The following is a 26,113-nucleotide window of genomic DNA, read 5'->3' as shown; positions in this document are numbered from 1 at the left end:
AGCTGGCCGTCCCCGACAAACCCCAGCCGGACCCCCACAGTGATGCCCATTGGCAACAGCCTCAAGCTGTGTGACCGAAGCCAACACTGCCTGAAGCTGGGAGCGAAGGGATGCCAACTCAGCCTGCATCCGAACACAGCAGTTGCAGTCCCTATCCATGCTAAAAACTGTTTTGCAAAGAACGTCTGAACTAATCTACAGAGAGCGCAAACAAATCGACAAAATTTAAACGGTTATTAAAATACAAGATTGCCTAGTAAATGCTGCTACTTGCACACTGCTGACACTGCTCGGCGGCGGAAGGAGACTAAGCAAAATTACACTATTCAGGTACTAAAACGCGATGCTACACTCTCAAATACTATAATACGCCCGAAATTTGTGAATTAAACAATGCAAGTACCAAAAACACGCAAAGAACACGCAAAGAAACGCAAAGACACGCAAAAGTTATGGTCTGTGAAGGGGTCAGTGAGAGCCTTGATATATTTCGAGAGGAACTGCTCATCACTATGGATGTAATGGCCATGGGTGGCTAGGCTGTATGAAAGGGACGTCTTGGTATGGGATGGGTAGCTGCTGTCAAAGTGGAAGTATTGCTGATGGTTGGTAGGTTTGATATGGATGGAGGTTCAGATGTAGCCATCTTTGAAGTGGAGGTCATCATCAAGGAAAGTGGCTTGTTGAGTTGAAGAGGAGAAGACGAAGTTAATGGGGAAGAAGTATTGAGGCTCTAGAGGAATGTGAATAGGGTGTTCTCACCCTCGATCCAGATCATGAATCTGATCAATGAATCTGAATCAGGTGAGGGGTTTGGGATTCTGGGTGTCTAGGAAGGATTCCTCTAGATGGCTCATGAACAGGGTGGCAGAGGATAGTGCTATGTGGGTGCACATTGGTGTACTCTGGAATTATTTGTAGGCGATGTCTTCAAAGGAGAACTAATGCAGGTGAGGATGCAGTTGGTCGTGGTGACCAGGAAAAAGGTTGTAGGTTTGGAATCCATCAGGTGTTGGCAAAGGTAGTGTTCAATAGTGGCAAAGCCAAGAGCATTAGGGATGTTATTGTAAAGGGAGGTGGCATCACTAGTGATGAGCAGGGCACCCTGTGGTTAAGAGAACAGAAACTGGGGAGAGTCAATGAAGGTAAAAGACACTGACAATTTCCTCTGCTCACTCTAGATGTATTACATCATACCCATTTTGTGTGTAGCCAGAATATATAATTTAGTATATTAAAAAAAACTGGTGTTGTATAAAAAGGAAAATTTAGTTGAGAAAACTATAAAATTAAAAGGAGCTGCAATGGTTGGCCACAATTTACCTTCAAGAGGAAAATTTGTAACTACTGCCAATAGAAATATGTAAAAGTAAAAGAAACTATCCTATTTTTCAGGATTGTTGTTTCCTCCATCAAAGAGGAACCGGCAGGAGAAGTTTAGAAAGGAGGAGTAGGTCACACAGACCCAGGATGTGAGGGACTCATCTGTTTTGAGGGTGAGGAGAGACAAAGATGAAGGGGGCACTTCAGAGGAAGTTCATATATCAATTTTTTCTCCATATTATTCATCAGTCACTAATCATGTACATGATATGGATTTTGATATGAGTATGATAATAAGATCTTACATTAGAATTACTCATTTCATTTATATTTCACATTAAAATTTACAAACTATGTTTGGGATACCACCCTATTATAGAATTCTATTATAGAATCAGTGTTTATAACACTGATTAAGAGTTTCTGCACATACCTCTCAGAGAAATTGTGTGGTTAGTCTCTCACTCCCAGGAGTAGTCTAGTCTACAGCTTTATGCTAGTGTATTTAAATTTATTTTGGGACTTACATAATCTACTATATTCCAAATCTATATCATTTTTGTTCCTTGATCCATAATTGTGGACAGTGCTTATTGAAGTTAATGTCTTTGGCTGTTTTTTTTCCATTGAGTGGAGACAGACTTTAATATCTCTGTTTGGAATGCCTCTAATTGATCTTACTGCTCTCTTTGTAATAAAAACACTATTTTTGCATTGGCAGAGATGGCACACATGACATTTCCATAAGTTAAGTGAGAGCCGAAGATAGCATAATATGGAGACCGAAGCTGTTTCATACTGATACAGGGTTCAATTTGCATTGTAACTAAATCACTCATGATAGTTTAACATCCAACTACTCTATGTGTGAATCCAGCTCAGTTGTGGGTCGAAATGAATATGTAATAGTGTGGCAGATTCACAATCATTTATCTTTTCACATAGCTTATGGAGAAAAAAGTATATTGTTTTGCTTTTATTCAATATTAGTTCATTTTTGAGTAGCCACTGTGCAGGCATTCCAACCATTGTCAGTTTTCCCATTTCACTTTGTCTATTTTGGAGTCAGTCATTACAGATGTATCATCAGCATATATCACAGACTTGTAGGGCAAACAACTAGGTGGATCATTCATGTACATTAGAAAAAGAAAAGGGCCAAGGACCATACCTTGTGGCACTTCTGTAGGAGCTACAATTATTTATGGTATCAACTTGTTTCCCATGTAATAGATACAATTTGATTAATGATAGTTCATTGTGCTTGATACAATATTTTTTTAAAGTTACACTCCTGGAAATTGAAATAAGAACACCGTGAATTCATTGTCCCAGGAAGGGGAAACTTTATTGACACATTCCTGGGGTCAGATACATCACATGATCACACTGACAGACCCACAGGCACATAGACACAGGCAACAGAGCATGCACAATGTCGGCACTAGTACAGTGTATATCCACCTTTCGCAGCAATGCAGGCTGCTATTCTCCCATGGAGACGATCGTAGAGATGCTGGATGTAGTCCTGTGGAACGGCTTGCCATGCCATTTCCACCTGGCGCCTCAGTTAGACCAGCGTTCGTGCTGGACGTGCAGACCGCGTGAGACGACGCTTCATCCAGTCCCAAACATGCTCAATGGGGGACAGATCCGGAGATCTTGCTGGCCAGGGTAGTTGACTTACACCTTCTAGAGCACGTTGGGTGGCACGGGATACATGCGGACGTGCATTGTCCTGTTGGAACAGCAAGTTCCCTTGCCGGTCTAGGAATGGTAGAACGATGGGTTCGATGACGGTTTGGATCTACCGTGCACTATTCAGTGTCCCCTCGACGATCACCAGTGGTGTACGGCCAGTGTAGGAGATCGCTCCCCACACCATGATGCCGGGTGTTGGCCCTGTGTGCCTCGGTCGTATGCAGTCCTGATTGTGGCGCTCACCTGCACGGCGCCAAACACGCATACGACCATCATTGGCACCAAGGCAGAAGCGACTCTCATCGCTGAAGACGACACGTCTCCATTCGTCCCTCCATTCACGCCTGTCGCGACACCACTGGAGGCGGGCTGCACGATGTTGGGGCGTGAGCGGAAGACGGCCTAACGGTGTGCGGGACCGTAGCCCAGCTTCATGGAGACGGTTGCGAATGGTCCTCGCCGATACCCCAGGAGCAACAGTGTCCCTAATTTGCTGGGAAGTGGCGGTGCGGTCCCCTACGGCACTGCGTAGGATCCTACGGTCTTGGCGTGCATCCGTGCGTCGCTGCGGTCCGGTCCCAGGTCGACGGGCACGTGCACCTTCCGCCGACCACTGGCGACAACATCGATGTACTGTGGAGACCTCACGCCCCACGTGTTGAGCAATTCAGCGGTACGTCCACCCGGCCTCCCGCATGCCCACTATACGCCCTTGCTCAAAGTCCGTCAACTGCACGTACGGTTCACGTCCATGCTGTCGCGGCATGCTACCAGTGTTAAAGACTGCGATGGAGCTCCGTATGCCACGGCAAACTGGCTGACACTGACGGCAGCGGTGCACAAATGCTGCGCAGCTAGCGCCATTCGACGGCCAACACCGCGGTTCCTGGTGTGTCCGCTGTGCCGTGCGTGTGATCATTGCTTGTACAGCCCTCTCGCAGTGTCCGGAGCAAGTATGGTGGGTCTGACACACCGGTGTCAATGTGTTCTTTTTTCCATTTCCAGGAGTGTAGATATTAGGATATAGTGTGATACAATGTCAAATGCTTTGCTTAGATCAAGGAGCATAGCACAGGCAAAAGAAAAGCTTTCAAAACAATAAACTAGGCTTAAAGGCACATAATGAAGAAGAGATTAGCTTCTTGTTCTCAAAGTAGCTGCATAGTTGCTCTTTTTTGCAGTGTTCTATGACCTTAGATATTATGAGAATAATAGGTAGTTCCCCTACCCATTCTGCTTTTCACCTTGAGGGAGGAACCATCTGTTATGAAAAATCAGATACTTTGTTCTACTTATATATTTGGTTATTGGCAGTACTTAGAATTTTACCTCTTGAAATACTGGCCAGCCATTCTGTCTCCTTGCAGGTATGGTATTAACTTCACCTCACAGTTTCGAATGCTACCTGTATAACAAAATATAAGGTCACATTGAGAGATACTTCAGAATAAATGCAGAATGTGGGAAGGTTTGGCATGGCACTGAATGAATAGTTCCTGTTCTGCAGCAGTAGACAAAAGAGGATGTGATTGGGCAGATAAAATGGCATGGGGGAGGGCTTAAAGAAGAAATTGGGATCAGGCTAATCAGAACCCACTTTCAAACAAAAGGAAGCAAAAAAGTGAAAATGATCTGCATTGGGTTTTCTCTGCACCAGAACAACATATCTGATCAGCAGTAATTTTCTGTATACAGAGCAACTATCCAAATTAAACTGTATTTCCATACAATGTATAAAGTATGTAACAGTGAGACATACATTAAAGTATAAATATCATCTCTCTCCTGATACATTGATTAATACAGAACCAAAGGTGATCTGATGATTTCCTTATGTCTCACTCACTCACTTTTAGAGTTTTCGTTCTACCTATATGTAATATCACAGTGAGAGTAACATGTAAGTTGAAAATTAAATGGGAGTGAATGACTGAACAGCCTGGAATTTTACAAATCAATAAATTGGTTCTCCTGCTATTTGGAATCAAACAAACTCTATGAAGATATTGGGGAAAAGTTCATCTCTACAGATAATTGGTGGATTTTCTTCATTTACATTGATTTAAGAATAACAGATTTGTTCTCTGTAAAAGATTAACTGCTGTTAATGTTATCAAATTTTCTGCCTCAGCCTACAACTACCCAACAGCCATCAGAAGAAGTGTCAGAATGTATGAATGGTCAGTACTATCCAGTGGCTGGGTCCTGCAAGAGCTTTTACATTTGTGTCAATGGCCGCCTCATCAAACAAACTTGTGCACCTGGCTTGGTGTGGAATCAGGACCAAACTATGTGTGACTGGGGCTTCAATGTGAAGTGTGCAGATGATAGTGAAAGAGAAGGTAAGGAAATTTTTCGTTGTGTTTGCTAAATTTTTTCCACACATTTCAGACATTTTAAGCTCTTTAGTGTGTGGAACTTAAATTTATAATCTGACTGATATTTATTTGGTTACTTTGTTTCAGTCATTACATCAAAAGAGCTATATTTTCTTAATTGGTTGCATGACACACATTTAAACAACAATAATTAGCTAAATGACCCATAACATTATTTCTTAGCAAGAAATTGACCTGATATAGATCATTGAAAATTGTGGAGATGGACCCATGAATTATAAATATTTTTCTTCTTTTTAAAAAAAAAATTGTGTTGCTGTGTATCTTAGCAATAACACTGGGAATTCCACCCCTTGTTGAGAAATGCTAGGAAAGGTACTTGAAAAACATATTTATACTGCATAGTAAATACTACAAACTAACCTATATTCCCTTTTTCTTTTTTTCTCACCCTTTCTTGATGTTGTCTGTTTATTTATGGTCTGTGAATACTAAAAATGACTTAACCACAAAAGCTTTGTGTTGAAAGCCATTGGAGAATAGACGCTAAAGTAAGCACTTTTTTGTTAGTTGTTGTTGCTTCACTTCTTGAAGTATATTCTCTCTTGGCTCACAAAAAGAACTCTTGTTCTGAATCAAAACTCTCTCCTCACTTTTCTTTGTGCTATTAACAAAAGAGGACCATAGAGGAAAATATGTTCCTCATAAATTTCCAAGGAGTCGTAACAATTGGCCACTACTTACCTTCACCAAAGGAAATTCCAGGCACTGGCCTACAAAAACACATACAATTATTACTAAACACTGGTTGTCTGGCTTCAGCTGCCAGAGACCATTGTTATGTGTGTGTGAGTTGTGTTTGCCTGTGTGTGTGTGTGTGTGTGTGTGTGTGTGTGTGTGTGTGTGTGTGTGTGTGTGTTGTCTGTTTTCAATGATGGCCGTGTTTGTTGAAAGCTCACTTTCCAACAGATTACTCGTTCTCCTTTGATAGGGAGGGAAGATGACCTTCCCCTGCATATCCCTCTTTCCTTTGAAAAAGCTATGTTAGTTTTGTGATGATGCAAGCTGGGATCTCTTTACTTCCTCTCTTCTTTTGCCATCTGCCTCTTTAAATTCATTTTATTTTCATTTTGGCCTAATTACTTTTAACATACATGAGTATAATCTGCATTTCCATAAAACAGAATGGTTGGCCTTCAGTCTTAAGGAATATACCACCAGATCTAATTTTGTGCTTAGTTTTGTGTATGTAATAAATTTCCTAATTCATTTTGACCATTTCCTAGTTAATACTTTTGATATAGGGTGAAATCAGTAATTGTTTTGTGACTTACATTCTATTGTTGACTTATAAATAAATATAAATTGTGTACTAATTATAAACATTTGGAAGAAGAACTACTAGGATTCTATAAGTATTTATTTGGCTCTCTTCGAAAACATATTAGCAAAGCCAGTCCTTAATTAATTCAAAAATAATTACCAGGTTTGTCAAAAGTATTGTTTACATAACTATATCTGTTAATTTCATTATTTAAACAAATAATTCAGCCTAGCCTTTGCAGTACAAGAAACTGTTAAAAAGAACCAATTTTTTGATGTATTCAGTTAATTGAATGAGTCATGTTTTAATTGTAATTTCTGTAACTTAAAAATCGAACAATGTAGAGTTTCAGTGCCTATTATTGTGAGGGCATATAAAGGCCCAATTTTTGGTCCTGAGACAGTCACTCCACAGCCGATTTTCAGACAAGAAACCTGTATTGGTTAGGTCAGCAACAACCGTGAAATAAGTGTAACACAAATAGGCCGTGTGTTAAAACAATGACAGTGTCTGTTCAGTAGTACCACATGTACCATATTATTCTTCAAGAACTGTGTGTTTAGGTTTTTACTGCTTATAGATTTTCAACAGTAAACTATTGTAGCAGTGTGCTTACGTTTGCCTGCAAAGTAGTAATGAGGCTTATCAGAAGTTAACCAATAGTGAACTGGCCATATTAACTGTGTACTAGTGGGGGATTGTGAACAGTGAAAGTAAAGAACTGTGAAATACAACTTTGCAACTGTCGGCTATATCATTTACAATAGTCAGTGTTGAACTTCCACCACCCTTTTTTCAGCCAGCATAACAACACAGTACGTCAAACTCAAGAACTGTCATTGAAGAAATAAAGCAGCTGAACATCTCAGTTCCTTTTGCTTTTAAATAATTCTGTCGATAAGTAGTTTGAACTTTACTTCCTGAAGGTGAGGGTTGGCCAGTCGTCCCATTGCCTTCTTAATTTTTCAGTTTTATCATTTGAATTTTCCATTTAATAAATAGAGTCAAAGAAATGATAGAGGAAGCTCAATAAGATTTTTTGAGAAAGGAGGCATAAATAATGTACCATAAAGTTAAGTTCTTTAAGAAGCCATACAAGAGCCGCCAAAAGTTCTTCAAGAAAAATAATTGTACCATATCCACCAATGAGTTGAACATCGCTGAGAGATGGAAACAGTACTTGTTTCAACTTCCTGGCATTGTAGATTTAGATCATCTGCCACCCACACTGAATAAAATAAAGAATCAAACAAAGGTAGCTGAAGGTGAACAAAAGTCCACGAGAAGGATGGAATCCAAGAAGAAGTAATTCTAGCCTGAGGGGAGAGACTCCACAAGAGAATTCATCAGCTGATCAAAAGGATCTGGATTGTGGAGGAAATCTGAGAAGACTGAAAGACAGTGGTCATCTGCTCTAACACAAGAAAGGTGACATAATGGACTCCACCAATACAGAGGAATTGCTCACCTGAATGTCTGCTTTGAACAGTTGTCCAACTGTATACTGGATCATATCCAACCATTTGCAGAAGAAGTGAGTGGCAAATACCACAACAGTTTCAGAAAGTACCATTTAACTGTGGACAGCTACCGTATTTACTCGAATCTAAGCTGCACTCGAATTTAAACCGCACCTGAAAAATGAGACTCGAAATCGAAGAAAAAAAATTGTCCCGAATCTTAAGCCGTACCTGAAATTTGAGACTCGAAATTCAAGAGGAGAGAAAAGTTTTAGGCCGCACCTCCAAATCAAAACAAAGTTGGTCCATTGTAATAGGAGACACAATTTAGGTGATTGAATGATGATACAGCTACAGTAGTTTGGTTCGAGTCGTAAGCTTAGCAGTTAAGCTTTGCCAGTACAGCTACAGTAGTTCAGTTCGAGTCATAAGCTTAGCAATTAAGCTTTACCAGGTAGCCATTGCTATGCGTCAGGCGCTCCATCCATATTTATACGGGTACCCTTCCTTTTTCACGTGCTTTGTCTGGTTTGAATTGATTGCTTATTTTTCTTTGATCTGATAAGTGCCATTCTCTTTGTTATAGGTATTTACTCTAAGCTGAAAATGCATTATTGTACTGTGTCATGCATTGCTTGTCGCATTCTGATAATGGGTTTGTATGACCTGTTGCCACTCGGGGCATGTCTTGCTTTTGTGTGCACTACTGCCGCTTTCAATTAAAAAAGGAACGAATTGTCTCATTAGCGAAACGTTGGCAAGAGACTGCTATTTGTTGTTACTGACACTGCTGCTTTCTTTGATAATGATCAACAAGAACCAAATAATAGACTGTGTATGATAGAAGATGTTCTGAACAAGAGTTCAGCGAAAAATTTTCTCTGTTTGAGAATCTTGGCAGATGCCTCTTTAGTACATTACATTCTGCACAGAAATTAGGGTCATCTTAGATTTAAAAATCTAGTCAGTTGTTATGTTTCATTTCTGACTGTATCACTATTCGGCATAAGAATAATATGAATATAAACATGACATGATATGTATATTCTTCCGCTTTTGCTGTTGTCTCACTCTAGTTTCGTAGTTTATTAGGCAGACAGGATTTAAATGAGATAGCAGCAAACACGAAAGAATACATGGCAAAATGTTTATATTCATATTATTCTTATGGTGAAGAGAATACTGCATGTGATTCACAATTCATAAAAGTTCCTATTAGCAACCATCTCTTATCACAGGTAGGAAAAAATTCAGAACGTAGAGTTGGCCATATTGACAAACATCCCAAATAGTCTTGCCAGTCGAATTTTCATAGTACATTGAAAGGCTGCTACATTTGAAGATGAACAATATGGAATTTATATTTACTTCATTGGATAGTGTATGAAAATGCAATAGTCGAAACTTGGGGTGAAGAATAAAGCTCATCTTCCACCTTTTTTTTAAATTTATTTACTGATGCAGAGGTTTTGGCGCCAGTATTTATCTTTGTGCCTGCAAAGCATGCCTGTGTAGTGTTACATATATTCGACGGCAGAAGTTAGTTGTGGTGGCACCTACCAACATTTTACAGAACTTCCACTTACTTTGCACTCAATTCTAAGACACAGGCAGTTTTCTGGATTACAAAAACTGGATAAAAAGTGCAGCTTAGATTTGAGCAAATACGGTATATGTACTGCAACAGCTAGCCAAGAAATATGGTGAAGTGAGACAGAATGGCAAATTCTGGACAATATTGCTGATGCTGTCTCAAGAACAGCTTCGGTAGCTTGTTACTTTATCAGTCAACCCCCATCTGCTGCATTACAGCAGAAGATCAAGAAGCAGCACAGTGATGTCAGCTGAGGTAAGCAATTGCAGCAGATGAACAGCCAACTTCATATGCATGGCAATTGTAAAAACAACAGCAGAATGGAAAAGCAGCTGTGTACTGTGTCTCACCACCCAAGGAAATAAAGCCAGGCTGACATGGGTCAGCATGTGGCTACACTTCTCACTGGCAGCAACAATGCTCCCTCAGACAATGGGAGTTGTCAACCAAGAAGCTGACAGACAGTAGAGGAGGCAAATTCAATGACATTACCCCCTCCAGTGCACAAGAAATCAGAAGGGGATGCCTAAGGATCAGGCAGTGATGGAGTGAATTATGGAATGTGGCAGACAATTATTGATGTTACAGTAGGAGTAGACATATTTAGATTTTGTAGTAGGGGTAGTTTTTATTAATGACAGAATTAGTTGTGGTGATGGGAAGTAGAATGTAATGATGTTTATAGTACAATTAGTTGCTGAAGTACAGAAAAAAATTGTGGTTGATAGTACTAATTTGTGTATGAATGAATACATCCTGTGTTTAAATTGTAAGCAACAGGCTACAACATAATAAATAAATAAATATTGGTGAAGACCTTCATGAACTCTTCATAGATTTTAAGAAGACTTACAATTGCATTCACTGGGAGAGCTTGATGAAATGTCTAACAGAGTTTGGAATACCCAAGAAACTTGTCAGAGTAGTTCCAGTTTGTCTCACTGATTCAAAAGGCAAAGTGGAGCTCGGGAACCAGGTCACAGAGAGCTTTAACATAAAGACAGGACTGAGACAAGGATGTGGCTATCCTGGTACTTGAAAAGATAATAAGGGAAGTTTCCTATCAGAATTTTGAAGGGATTGAGGTTGTTGTTGTTGTTGTGGTGGTCTTCAGTCCTGAGACTGGTTTGATGCAGCTCTCCATGCTACCCTATCCTGTGCAAGCTTCTTCATCTCCCAGTGCTTACTGCAACCCACATCCTTCTGAATCTGCTTAGCGTATTCATCTCTTGGTCTCCATCTACGATTTTTACCCTCCACGCTGCCCTCCAATGCTAAATTTGTGATCCCTCGATGCCTCAGAACATGTCCTACTAACCGGTCCCTTCTTTTTGTCAAGTTGTGCCACATACTCCTCTTCTCCCCAGTTCTATTCAATACTTCATCATTAGTTATGTGATCTACCCACCTAATCTTCAGCATTCTTCTGTAGCACCACATTTCGAAAGCTTCTATTCTCTTCTTGTCCAAACTATTTATCGTCCATGTTTCACTTCCATACATGGCTACACTCCATACAAATACTTTCAGAAACGACTTCCTGACACTTAAATGTATACTCCATGTTAACAAATTTCTCTTCTTCAGAAACGCTTTCCTTGCCATTGCCAGTCTACATTTTATATCTTCTCTACTTTGACCATCATCAGTTATTTTGCTCCCCAAGTAGCAAAACTCCTTTACTACTTTAAGTGTCTCATTTCCTAATCTAATTCCCTCAGCATCACCCGACTTAATTCGACCCCATTCCATTATCCTCATTTTGCTTTTGTTGATGTTCATCTTATATCCTCCTTTCAAGACACTATCCATTCTGTTCAACTGCTCTTCCAAGTCCTTTGCTGTCTCTGATAGAATTACAATGTCATTGGCGAACCCCAAAGTTTTTATTTCTTCTCCATGGATTTTAATACCTACTCTGAATTTTTCTTTTGTTTCCTTTACTGCTTGCTCAATATACAGATTGAATAACATCGGGGAGAGGCTACAACCCTGTCTCACTCCCTTCCCAACCACTGCCTCCCTTTCATGCCCCTCGACTCTTGTAACTGCCATATGCTTTCTGTACAAATTGTAAATAGCCTTTCGCTCCCTGTATTTTACCCCTGCCACCTTTAGAATTTGAAAGAGAGTATTTCAGTCAACATTGTCAAAAGCTTTCTCTAAGTCTACAAATGCTAGAAACATAGGTTTGCCTTTCCTTAATCTTTCTTCTAAGATAAGCCGTAAGGTCAGTATTGCCTCACATGTTCCAACATTTCTACGAAATCCAAACTGATCTTCCCTGAGGTCGGCTTCCACCAGTTTTTCCATTCGTCTGTAAAGAATTCGCGTTAGTATTTTGCAGCTGTGACTTATTAAACTGATAGTTTGGTAATTTTCACATCTGTCAACACCTGCTTTCTTTGGGATTGGAATTATTATATTCTTCTTGAAGTCTGAGGGTATTTCGCCTGTTTCATACATCTTGCTCACCAGATGGTAGAGTTTTGTCAGGACTGGCTCTCCCAAGGCCTTCAGTAGTTCTAATGGAATGTTGTCTACTCCCGGGGCCTTGTTTCGACTCAGGTCTTTCAGTGCTCTGTCAAACTCTTCACGCAGTATCGTATCTCCCATATCATCTTCATCTACATCCTCTTCCATTTCCATAATATTGTCCTCAAGTACATCGCCCTTGTATAGACCCTCTATTTACTCCTTCCACCTTTCTGCTTTCCCTTCTTTGCTTAGAACTGGGTTTCCATCTGAGCTCTTGATATTCATACAAGTGGTTCTCTTTTCTCCAAAGGTCTCTTTAATTTTTCTATAGGCAGTATCTACCCCTAGTGAGATATGCCTCTACATCCTTACATTTGTCCTCTAGCCATCCCTGCTTAGCCATTTTGCACTTCCTGTCTATCTCATTATTGAGATTGTATTCCTTTTTGCCTGCTTCATTTACTGCATTTTTATATTTTCTCCTTTGATCAATTAAATTCAATATCTCTTCTGTTACCCAAGGAGTTCTACTAGCCCTCTTCTTTTTACCTACTTGATCCTCTGCTGCCTTCACTACTTCATCCCTCAGAGCTACCCATTTTTCTTCTACTGTACTTCTTTCCCCCTTTCCTGTCAATTGTTCCCTTATGCTCTCCCTGAAACTCTGTACAACCTCTGGTTCTTTCAGTTTATCCAGGTCCCATCTCCTTAAATTCCCACCTTTTTGCAGTTTCTTCAGTTTTAACCTACAGTTCATAACCAATAGATTGTGGTCAGAGTCCACATCTGCCCCTGGAAATGTCTTACAATTTAAAACTTGGTTCCTAAATCTCTGTCTTACCATTATATAATCTATCTGATACCTTCTAGTATCTCCAGGATCCTTCCATGTATATAACCTTCTTTCATGATTCTTGAACCAAGTGTTAGCTATGATTAAGTTATGCTCCGTGCAAAACTCTACCAGGCGACTTCCTCTTTCATTTCTTAGCCCCAATCCATATTCACCTACTCTGTTTCCTTCTCTCCCTTTTCCTACTCTCGAATTCCAGTCACCCATGACTATTAAATTTTCATCTCCCTTCACTACGTGAATAATTTCTTTTATCTCATCATACATTTCTTCAATTTCTTCATCATCTGCAGAGCTAGTTGGCATATAAACTTCTACTACTGTAGTAGGCGTGGGCTTCGTGTCTATCTTGGCCACAATAATGCATTCACTATGCTGTTTGTAGTAGCTTACCCGCAAACCTATTTTGTTATTCATTATTAATCCTACTCCTGCATTACCCCTATTTGATTTTGTATTTATAACCGTGTATTAACCTGACCAAAAGTCTTGTTCCTCCTGCCACCGAACTTTGCTAATTCCCACTATATCTAACTTTAACCTATCCATTTCCCTTTTTAAATTTTTTAATCTACCTGCCCGGTTAAGGGATCTGACGTTCCACGCTCCGATCCGTAGAATGCCAGTTTTCTTTTTCCTGATAACGACGTCCTCTTGAGTAGTCCCCGCCTGGAGATCCGAATGGGGGACTATTTTACCTCCGGAATATTTTACCCAAGAGGATGCCATCATCATTTATCCATACAGTAAAGCTGCATGCCCTCGGGAAAAATTTCGGCTGTAGTTTCCCCTTTCTTTCAGCCGTTTTGGTTAATGTTGCAAGGCCAGGTCAGTCAATCATCCAGACTGTTGGCCCTGAAACTACTGAAAAGGCTGCTGCCCCTCTTCAGGAACCATACGTTTGTCTGGCCTCTCAACAGATACCCCTCAGTTGTGGTTGCACCTACGGTACAGCCATCTGTATCGCTGAGGCACGCAAGCCTCCCCACCAACAGCAAGATCCGTGGTTCATGGGGAAGGAGATTGAGATTGAGGTAGAAGATGAGAAAATTGTACATCTCACATTTGCTGTTGAATTGGCACTGTTGTCCAGATCTAAGGAAGAATTAATGCAGGTGAATGACAGTGTCAAGATGGCAGGATTAAAACAGGTCTCACTGTGAATGAATCAGTGACTGAGTATCTCGTGATGAAGAGCACTCATGCCTATTCAAGAGGCATACTCCAGTCTCTGATAGAACCAAATCCTAGAGAAGGCTTAATATCAGGGGATAATCTTTACAGAGGTTGCATCACGTGAAGCAGAAATCAAAGCAAGGATCCAAGCCACAAATTGATCATACTTCAGTCTGATAAGCTTTTTAAATCACACATTCTCTTAAGGAATTTCAATTTCCACCTGTACAAAACACTGATTCAGCCTTCAGGGCTACATGGTTGTGAAACTCTGAGTCTGTGGAAGAAAAGCTTAAGTAATCTTCTCATTTTTAAGCAGAAATTCATAAGGAATATCTGTTGTCTGGTACAAGATTAGATCATTGGGGAACAGAGGATCTGGCATAATTGTGCAGTGGATGAGATCTACAACACAAAAGATGCTGTAGGCCTGGTGAGAACAAAACAGCTTGTATGGGCAGGCGACATCATTTGGATGGATAGACACCAGTGACCTTGGAAATTCATGGATTTTACTCACTGCAGAAGAAGACCACATGTCAGACCAAAGGAAAAGTGGAAGGATGGAATCCAGTTGCTTCAGATCAAAATAGAGGCATACACACTTCAGTTCTGTCGGCAGAGTATGTGCTTTTGTTTAAAAACTGAAACATTCATTCCCCCACACCAACATCCATTCCCCCACACCATTCTGGGCCATTAGAGAGTGTATCAAGTAGCTATGACTCACTTCTGGAATCCTTTTCTGTAGCTCAAAAATGTTGCATTCTTACTCTGGCCATCTACCTCTTCTCCTCTGTCCAGGCTCTCTTCTGCTTCTGCTTATTGTAAAGCTCCAAAAGTTGTTAAACAGTGATCATGACTGTAGAGACATCTTCCTGATTCAGTCCAGTGCTCTCATTACATACTTCCATGAATCATTTGTCAGAGACAGGTCTGTTGCTTAGTACATGAAAAATCTGCTTTGTTTGTTGGGATGTGTGCACCCTGAACACAAGTCCATAGAAATTTAATCATCATTTCCTTACTGATGCCATGAGCTGTTCGTTATCCATCTTCCTTGAAGGCTATACCATCCATCTATTATCTTAGGAGCCCTGACTTTCCAAAGGATCTTGTGTTTGGACTTCTCAGCATCCCTCGGTCACTCCTTTCCTGTCATTTGTAGGCATCCTCTTGCACATACACAGTCAAAAAATGCTGGAGTTAAGCTTTTGTTAAAAGTGTCTTTGTCTTATATAGAACATGTGTCCTATGAAAAGCAAAGGCCATCTTCTCTCTCCTGCTGTTTCTGGCTTTTCTTTTGCTAGTTGGCATTCATACTATTTTACCAAGATCTCTGAAATTGTTGACTTCCCTATTTTACTGTACTCTCTTGTTAGTTAATGAGATGCTATTGAATTGCTGTTTGTGTGCTTTGGCATTCCCATTACTGATTACCACCTGGGGTAGGTCTTTCCAGAAGTGTTCCCATCATGCATTTAGGGGAACTACACTTGTAGGCCCTGTCATTGGGAATGTTCCTATTCCACCACTGAGGCTGTTCACCAACATCCTTTTTTCATCAGTTGATATGTGGTTGCTTATTTGGCTAGGCCTTATTTGTACTTGTCCTGCATATCTACAGTAGCATTTGCTATCAGCCATTGGGACATGCTATGTTGGGATTGAGAGCTTCCACTCGGTGTCTCACGAAGGACTCGGCCCAGCCCTTACTTAACTGAGAGCTAAACCCCCACATAAGCTAACTGGCCATGAAATTGTTGTTATCCATAATGTGTGTTTGAATTTTTTGGGGTTTATTATCATAAGTATGACTCCCCCACATATTTTGACATCCATGCAAAAAAATGCAATCAATACAGAGTGGTCCTATTTACTTATGTAAGCAGCAAAAATTATATGGGTATTGACTGATATCCAGAGTGGTGTTTTGCATCTTCAGAGTTTCTCCTGGTTCCACTGAGTCTTGAGCAGTTTATAATACACAATTTGATACTTAGCTAACTTATTAACATAGTTCAGCCACTACAAATGTCATACATACAGTAAATGAAAAGATAAATAACATTAATATGCAGTCAGCATGAACAGACTACAGCGAAACTTATAGGACAGATATATATGTGATTTGAGGCACTCTAGAGAGATAGGTTCTATAAGAAGACCAGTTTGATTCCTTCAGATATTTCCAAAGCCTTATGAGGAATGTGGCCTACTACAAATAAAATTCCCCCGAATGAGTGGATATGATTGGACATGAATGTATCCATAGAACCACACTCTGTGACATGCGCACTGCGTGTACACCCAAATTGGTTCAGAGCATAGTACAGGCTGTCAGTGTGAATGGAACAGTGCAAAGGGGATGATGGTACTCATAGGGGAGCAATAGGTGTTCATTGTGGAAAATTATGTGACAACAAAGTCGGGGAAATGGTGTGATCAGTTGTTTGCTAAGAATTTTTACAGTGTCAAAGTGCCAGCAAAGAGTGCCACACAGTGCTTAGTCCAAAAATAGCATCAGGCAGGATCTGTTTTGGATAGGTCAAAAAACATCCTGCAACATGTCTACACACAAGAAACTGTGTCTGCATTACATCAAAAAATGCTTCAAAGTCCTACCAAATCAGTTCAGTACCTGTCGCAAGAGACTGGCACATCACATTGATCATGTGGACAAATACTCCATGTGGACCTGTTCCCTGGGCCACTTTTCTTTGCCCCACCCTGCATACACATACCAGTTTTTATAAGAACAACTTGTTCACTTGATCTCATTTTTGCCTTGACAAATGCTTCTCTGCAGAGGAATACAATAACATAACTGAAGTTGTTATTTTCTTTAGTTTATTAAGGTCCTCTTCATTTCAAACTAAATTTTGACCCATACTCTGTGATTTTCTGTGAAACGCATGGTAAAGAGTACTATTGTAACACATGTTAGAAATTTTTGCCATTTCACTTGTGTACAAACTTGAGGAAGAATGACTGCTTAAATGCCTCTGTGCATGGTGTAATAATCAAATCTTGTCTTCAAGGTCTCTAGAGGAGTGATACATGGGGGGCTATAGTATATCTCTAGAATCTTCACTTAATACTGATCCATGAAACTTTGTAAGTAAGCCTTCCGGGATCATTGGCCTTTATCTTCAAGAGACTGCCAATTCAGATTTTTAAACATTTCAATGATGCTATCCCTTGAGTCAAATAAACTTGTGACTGTCATGATGCCCTTCTGGGTTCAACACACTTGAGCAATACTCTAAGATCAGATACACAAGCGATTTGTAAGGAATCTCCTTTGTAGACTGGCTGCATTTTCCCACTATTCTGCCAATGAACTGGTCTGCCACCTGCCTTACCCACAACTGCACCTATGTGATCATTGCATTTCGTACCCTCACAAATTGTTGTGCCTAGATATTTGTATGAGCCAACTGATTCCAGATATGCATCCTTGATATTGTAGTCATAGGACATGACAGCCTGCATTTTACAAAGTGCACAATTTTACTTTTCTGTACATTCAAAGCAAGTTGCCAATCTTTGTACCACTTTGAAATATTACCAATCTCTTCCTGGGTATTTGTGCAGATTTTTTCAAATAGTACTTTATTACAGACGACTGCGTTACCTGCAAAAAGTGGAGGTTTCTATTAATATTGTTTGCTAGGTTACCTGACGTTACTTTGCTTCTGTCAATGATTATCCATCCAAGATAAAACGCTGCGTCCTTCCTTCCAAAAAATCCTCAGTACAGTCACAAACTCCATATGACTGTTCTTTCTTTAATAGATACTGATACAGTGCTGAGTCAAATGGTTTTTGGAAGTCATGAAATACTTCATCTACCTATCTGCCTTGATCCATGCTTTCAGGATGTTGTGTGATAAAAGTATGATTTTGGTTCCACAGGACGATTGTTTTCAGAAACCCTGCTGGTTGATATGGAGCATTCTATACAAAATACCTCATTTTATCTGAGCTCATAACATATCCTAAGATTTACAACAGATCTAAATGATTAATGGAAAATCTCATATAAAGATGTGAAACAAATACTAACAAAGAGATATAGGGGCTGGCCAGTACTTACTTCAGCTCAGCACAGCCGATAGATACACAAAAAAACAGAACCCTCTGACAACCATATCTCCATCCATGCTACCCTCCCTGTTTTCCTTTCCCTGTTGCTTTGTAACCTGGCTTGTGAGTAACTGAATCTACTTTCCCTTCTTCCCTTTCTATCCCCTCTCTCGTCCCTGATGAAGGAACATTTGTTCCGAAAGCTAGGAACGTAAATTTTGGTTCTGTTTTTTTGTGTATCTATCGGCTGTACTGAGCTGAGGTAAGTACTGGCCAGCCCCTCTATCTCTTTGTTAGTATTTGATTTACAACAGATGGAAGTCAATGAAACTGGATGGTAGTTTTGTGGATAATGTTTGCTACCTGCCTTGTGGACAGGTGTGATCTGCACTTCCTTCCAAAAAATGAGCACGGTTTTCTGTTAAAGGGCTCTGTGGAACACTATGATTAAAATGGGACCTCACTCAACTGTGAATTCTGCATAGAATCTGAGTGGAATTCCATCAGACTCTAGAGCCTTGTTTAATCCTTTAGTTATTTCAGCTCTTTTAAGTATCTGTATCACCTTTTAAAGGAATGTTTGAATATGTAATTCAGCATATTTGCTTTTCCTTCTCTATCCTCAATTTCTGTGAGTGTCTGGACACTAGCTTCGGTGCTAGTGACAGCCATTATGTATGACTAGAATACTTTTAGGTTTTGTGACAACTCTTTAGATCAGATAATGGTAGTCATTGATATTTGAGTCAATTACAAAATGTGACTGGCAGAACTGCAATGTTACAGAACTGATGACAGTTCTTTCTCCTTGAAAGAATAAACACCTTACCTTTATAGCACATAACAGTGTGACTTTAAGAGATTGATTCATAAGAATAAAACTGGATACAAAATGGAGGAATAACATCAAACAGTGGTATCCCAAAAGGTTCAGTATTTGATATGCTCCCACCCTTGATGTTCATTCGTAGTCAAAATACTGAAGCCCTTTTCAGAAACTTTGATGCTTGCTAATGACAATGGCATGTTAACTGTGCGGAAAAAACTAAACAATAGCACACACAGATAAATTAGTAAAAGTCCTTTTGCTTTGATCACAGCAAACAATATTACATCCTCCAAAACCCAGTTTATTCCCCTACAGCAAGTACTTCTACAATTCATTTGAGCATTTTATTCAATGATTTTATATAAAATCTGGGATATGTATGCCTCAGCAATTTTTATAATGCTTAAAGTCACATTTCAACAATGGAAAATTCAGAACAGAGTAACAATAATGAAATAGAATAGATAGCTACTCACCACATGGCAAGTGACATTGAGAAGCAGACAGGCACATTTGAAGAACATTTGTAAGCAGAATAAGCTTTCAGATAAAGTCCTTCCTTGGACAGACTCTCTCTCTCTCTCTCTCTCTCTCTCTCTCTCTCTCTCTCTCTCTCACACACACACACACACACACACACACACACACACACACACACACACACACACACATTCAAACCTGCACAACTCACATACACATGACCGGTATGGTCTTCATGCCCGGAGATGATGTTGGCCATGTGTTTGTGAGTTTCGTGTGTGTGTTTTCTATGATTGAGGAAGGCCTTTGTCTGATTGCTTAAACAGCTTGAAAATGTACTTTAAATGTGCCTGTCTGCTCCTCAGTGCTGCCTCTGTGTGGTGAGTAGTAATCTATCCCATTTTATTACTTTTAGTCACCTTTCTCATACAACCAAATAACTTCTGTTGTTTTCTAGATCCATAGAATCTGGTATGTTTGACAGCTATGATTTTGCAAATGTAAATCTCCTATGCAAAATATTGCCTTCAGAAATTAATTTTCTACATTTATTTCATCTGTTGTATATTCTTTTCTGTTTTTAAATTTTTGGGCATTCTTAAATAACCTGTAGATAAAGAAAATATATGTATTGATCAAACCTTTCTGAAACAGAAAGCTTATAGTTAGTAATACTTCCTCACATTTTCCTGTCTTGTATATTAAATATAAATGCTGAATACTGCTAATTTCAAGAAAGTAAATCTTTCATTTACATGTTGAAGGAGATCCCAACTTCTATGAATAATTAAAACATCAGTTAGAGCCTCATTAAACTTCATCTCCTCACGAAGGTATAATTGAGACATTTTATCTATGTTAAAAACTGGCAGTTAGGTACCAGATGTGAATAAATAGAACAGGAGAGTAATATTTATTTAATTGCTGTATTGTTTATCCATTGATTAGGTGTCTATGATGTAATCAGTATCACAGTAGCATATTGTTGTGTTGTAGATGCAATCTGTTTTTATGTCTCAGAAGTTTTTACAATGGTTACAGTGAAAATCCAAACAATGGAAATTTCAGAATGAAATAACAGTAATGAAACAGGACAGATGGTTACTCGGCACATAACAGAGGCATTGAGGAGCATACAGAAACTAAAATTTGTATTTAATGTGCTGAACTCATTTTCCTTTGTATTCTCATTCTGTAAAGCATACTAAATAAATTTTTGTTGTAGCGGTTCACAAAGCTCAGCCAGATGACCCTTGTAATCAGGGTGCCCTCAACCCTTATCCAGGAGACTGCACGCGATACCTCTATTGCCAATGGGGCAGGTATCATGAAGCAGACTGTGCAGCAGGGCTCCATTGGAATGAGGTAAAGACTTAATGCAGATGAAAGAAGTCACAGATTTTATGTTTGATATAATTATGGATGTCAAAGGGGACCATATGTCCAGAAGTTGAAAGACAAATCACATGAAATTGCATAACTTATTATATTTCTCTAATGATCTCACTTCTTATGTGGTGAAGGTATTTACTGATAGTTAATAGAAACAGCATAGTGTGATTTACAACACTTATAAATTAAGACACCCAATCATATCTTCCACATCACATGTATAAAAATGCAGAAAGAAAACAAATGTTATTACTATTAAGCCTCTCCACCGTGCAGAGAAAGAACCATTAAAAAAATAAGTTTGTATGGTAGAATGTGAGCAACATTACATTACATCATATGACTGATACTCCTGCACATATTGATTCACTAATAAGATTACCTCATAGCTTTTCATACATACATAGATTGCCATATTTATCACATCAGTCCAAGCATCATACCTTCTCAAAGAATTACTGAGTGAAGTGATGTCATGTTCAGCACACTGGACTTGTATTCAACAAGAGTGGGGCTCGAATCATTGCCTAAGCACCCTGAGTTAGGTTTTACTTGGTTTCCTAAATCACTTGAGGTGAATGATGAGAATGTTATTTGAGCAGGGTCACACCCATTTATCTTCCCCATACTTTTTCATTCCAATCATGTTTCCAACCCATAATGACTTTCTTATTGACAAAATATTAAAATCTAATCTTCCTCTTATCCTTCTTGCCGAAAGCTTGCCGCTTTCCATTACTAGTAATAGATTCAAATATGTATTACACTTCATAATAATGTGAAAACTTTCTGAACTCCATGCCTAATAGTCCACAAATACCTCTGAAATTTTTCATCATAGCTCAAAACAACTGAAGAACTTGCTCCTCTTCTAGCAGCAGTGTACCGTAGGTCTCTTGAGAAGTGAACCATTCATAATGATTGGAAAAAAGCACAGGTTATTCCCGTTTTCTGGAAGTGTTGTCAAACAGACACACAGAACTACAGGTCTAAAACCATTATGTCAATCTGTTATAGAATTTTGGAACATGTTTTATACTCACATATTATGACATTTCTGGAGGTTGAACATCTCCTCTATAGGAACCAACATGGATTCCAAAAACAACAATAATGTGAAGCCCAGCTTGCTCTGTTTGTGCACGAAACACAGAAAGCAGTAAATACAGGTGCCTAGATAGATACCATGTTCCACGACTGCTGAAAGGCATTTGATACCATTCTGCACTGCTGCCTATTCAATAAAATATGAGCATATGGAATGTCAAAGCAGCTGTGTGACTGGACTGAAAAGTTTCTAGCAAACAGACTACAGTATGTCGTTCTGAATGGAGTGGAGTCTTCAGACGTAAAAGTAACTTTGGGGATGCCCCAGGGGAGTGTTATAGGACCATTACTTTTCACAATATATATAAATGACCTAGTAGATAATGTCCAAAGTTCGAGCTTTTTGCAGATGATGCTGTTGTATAAAGAGGAGTCACAGCGTTAGAAAATTGCAGCAAAATGCAGGTGTTGCAGTGAGTGGCAACTGACCCTCAACATAAACAAATGTAACTTATTGTTAATTCATAGCAGAAAGACCCTTCATTGTTTGATTAAAAAATTTCAGAACCATCACTGGAAGTGATTACTTCTATAAAATATCTAGGAGTATGCACATGGAGTGATTTGAAGTGGAATGATCACATAAAATTAATTGCAAGTAAGGCAGATACGAGACTGAGATTCACTTAAAGAATTCTCAGGAAATGCAATATATCTATAAAGGAAGTAGCTTACAGATCACTTGTTCAGCTGATACTTGAATATTGCTTGTCAGTGTGGGTACTATATCAGACTGAACTGGCAGAGGAAATAGAGAAGATCCTAAGAAGAGCAGCACATTTCATTACAGGTTCATTTAGTAAGTGCAGAAGCATCATGGAGATGCTCAATGAACTCCAGTGGTAGACGCAACAAGGGAGGTGTTCTGCATCACATTATGGTCTACTGTTAAAGTTCCAAGAGCATACATTCTGAGAAAAGTCAAGCGGTATGTTGCTTCGTCCTATGTATATTTCACAAAAAGAACATGAACATAAAATTAGAGAGATTCGAGTGCACACGGAAGCTTACCAGCAATTGTTCTTCCTGCAAATCACACATAACTGGACCAAAAAAAGGGGAAGTAACATGATATACAGAGTACCACTTACCACACATTTTAAGGTGGCCTGCAGAGAATAGATGTTGATGTAGATGCTGTTTGGCTTCAAAATTCCTTTTAAAATTTTTAATAATACTTTAGCCAACTACTGTCTTCCCCATCCTTGCCCAATACAAACTTGTGTTCAATCTATAAAGACCTCATTTCGGACAGGACACTAAACCTTAATCCTTCTCTCTAACTTTTGTTTAAGCCAGAATGAGTAGAAGTTTACTGCCATGGTCATTCAAGTGCATATACGAGAAGATGTAGCAAATAGATTTCTTTCTCTGTGAAGGATTGTTGGAACATAAGTAGTATTTACTATGTGTGTGTAAAAGAAGAACACTGTGTTAAATAGTTGAAAAGTTGTGATTACTATATTTGTATTTAATTTTGTATTAGATATGTTTGTAATATGTAATGAATGCATTCTTATCCAGATGGAGAAGATTTGTGATTGGCCAGAAAATGCCAAATGTACAGACATGGAGAGTGGTAGTGAAGCCCCAGCTGCTTCATCACAGAAACCTGTTACAGAGATGAGTACAAGTTGGACAACTGCTGCACCAACAACTAAGCCACCATGGACATGGGCAACAACCACTACAGTGAAACCTGTAACAACTACTTCTACAAGGGCACCACCAGCTCAGGGTCCACCTATCTCAGGTACTTCCTTGCAGCCTTATAACTCTAGCATTGAACTTTAAACATCAGGTTGTAATTTACTTTCATTTCTGCAACTTAGTAATGGGGCTATGATTTGATTATCACTTTTCATTTTATTACCTTATCTTCCTTTTATTACTTTTGACACTTTATTGGACAGTAATGCCTCCTTTTGTTTATTTTAATCAGTTACTTAGAACTTATTTCAGAATATTGAATTTAATACCTTGTATTTTATTTGAGACACATTTGTTTCAGGTTACTTCAAAGTTGTGTGCTATTTTACCAACTGGGCATGGTACAGACGGGGCCTAGGAAAATATGTTCCAGAAGATATTGATGCAAACCTCTGCACACACATTGTCTATGGATTTGCCGTACTTGATTATGAGAATCTCATCATTAAAGCTCATGATTCATGGGCAGACTTTGACAACAGTGAGTATTGCAGTTACTGATCTTATCTGGCTTAGTCCTACTTTTCTTCAATAAAATGAATGTGAATGAGTTGGGAATAAATATTATTAGTCATGATTTTCGCACATCATCTCTACATGAGCTATTTCATAAGTAGTGCTTTGTATTTTATGTCTTCACAGTTTTCAAGATTGGTTTTGCAATAATCTGTTTACTTAATTGCAGGTGTTCTTCTGACTAGTGCATGCAATTATCTCTCATGCTACAGGGATGTAGATTTCACATATAATTCGAGTTCTGGTTCTGGCTGTGAGGGCCAAGATTAAATTTAATCATACTAGGTGGCTGGCATTGGTTAAGTAATCTCAAGTAAAGATTGATATGGGATAGTAAGAATGCAGTAAAACATTGAACTTCATCTGTTAAACAAAGAAATAGTTGAGTGTGGGAATTGTCATAGCAGAATATCTTGAAATAATGCACTGCTTTGTTCAACTTTTTTTCCTATTCCCTGTATGACTGTTCCAGTTAAGCTAACAGTAGGATTGAGGCAGTCATAGTCAAGTATAAACTAAAATCCACCATGTCTAAGCAGGTAGAAGGCTAGAGATGATCTATAAACATGTTAAATTCACAATGCCTGTGTGAAAAGGCCAGTTTTTTTGTCTGTCAGGTACAGCTCCCAGTATGACCAACAGAAACACATAAAAAGAAAAGACAGCACTTCTTTGTTACATTAATATTAATTTATGTAATTTTTGTTTATAAAACTAGTAACAATGAGCTGTGTAAGCAGTTATCTATAACAACATGGCGTTGGAAAAATCTTGCATTTCTTAGTGAGATGCATTACAACTCTGCTATATTACTGCCATAAAAGAATTCAAAAATTTTATGATGACTTTTCAAACGTTATAAACGGTGACTGGAGCTGTATTCAACAAACAGAGGCGCAGAGTAAAAACTGTGATATGGCTGAGGCACACAGTAAGAAGTAAGGTTCAAATTAAGATATTACATGAAATCATAGATTTATTTATCGACAACTAAAATAAAATCAATGTACAATAATGTGAGATGTATTGTCTAGATAGAGAAACAGATGGTGGGCAAAGGGGTTGGGGGGAGTGGTGAGGATACAGTGGCTGTTGATACATTACTCTCTTGATTGTTTAACACTGATGTGAATTTTGTCAAATGTTGTTATCTATTTACATTTTTAATTTTTTGTGACTGCTGCTATTGCTCAAATAAAAAACTTACATATTTTTCAACAGAGTTCTATGAACGAGTAGTGGCTTATAAAAAGAAAGGTTTGAAAGTGTCACTGGCTATTGGAGGCTGGAATGACTCTGCTGGTGACAAATACAGTCGACTAGTGAACAGTCCTTCAGCAAGGCGGCGCTTCATTAAACATGTTCTGGAATTTTTGGAGAAATATGGCTTTGATGGATTGGATCTTGACTGGGAATATCCTGTTTGTTGGCAGGTATGGCTTCATTAAACTATATTCCTAGCTATTCTACATCAGGAAAGAGTAGTCAAAACTAAATGCTCAGACTACATAAAGAGACCAGAATGACGTTCCTTTCTCCTCTGCCGCAAATATGAGTGGAAATAAAACTTCCATTGTTAAGTTTTGAGATTTCTTCCAATTTCATGACAGAAGTCCATTCTCTATCAAGAGCAAAAACATTGCAAACAATTAATATGTTGTATGGCTGTAGAATTTGCTGGTGTATTCTACTAATGAAAAGCTCTTATGTTTGCAGCCAGGTGACAGCATAAAGATACCACA

At 39.0% G+C, this 26,113-nt stretch overlaps 1 protein-coding gene across 1 annotated transcript in view; it reads left to right on the top strand.

Annotated features, from left to right (window-relative positions):
* LOC126474821 (probable chitinase 10) overlaps nt 1-26,113 on the top strand; it is a 190,856-nt gene that overhangs the window by 73,123 nt on the left and 91,620 nt on the right. Inside the window, exons 18-22 of the mRNA XM_050102295.1 lie at nt 5,156-5,366; nt 20,872-21,011; nt 23,670-23,898; nt 24,157-24,336; nt 25,593-25,804. Of these exons, the coding sequence (XP_049958252.1) occupies nt 5,156-5,366; nt 20,872-21,011; nt 23,670-23,898; nt 24,157-24,336; nt 25,593-25,804 (972 nt within the window). The remainder of the gene's footprint in view (nt 1-5,155; nt 5,367-20,871; nt 21,012-23,669; nt 23,899-24,156; nt 24,337-25,592; nt 25,805-26,113) is intronic.

The sequence above is a fragment of the Schistocerca serialis genome, chromosome 4, assembly GCF_023864345.2.
Source record: "Schistocerca serialis cubense isolate TAMUIC-IGC-003099 chromosome 4, iqSchSeri2.2, whole genome shotgun sequence".
NCBI classification, from domain to species: domain Eukaryota; kingdom Metazoa; phylum Arthropoda; class Insecta; order Orthoptera; family Acrididae; genus Schistocerca; species Schistocerca serialis.
Note: the sequence above shows the minus strand (reverse complement) of the source record. Positions and strands in the feature narration are given on the sequence as shown.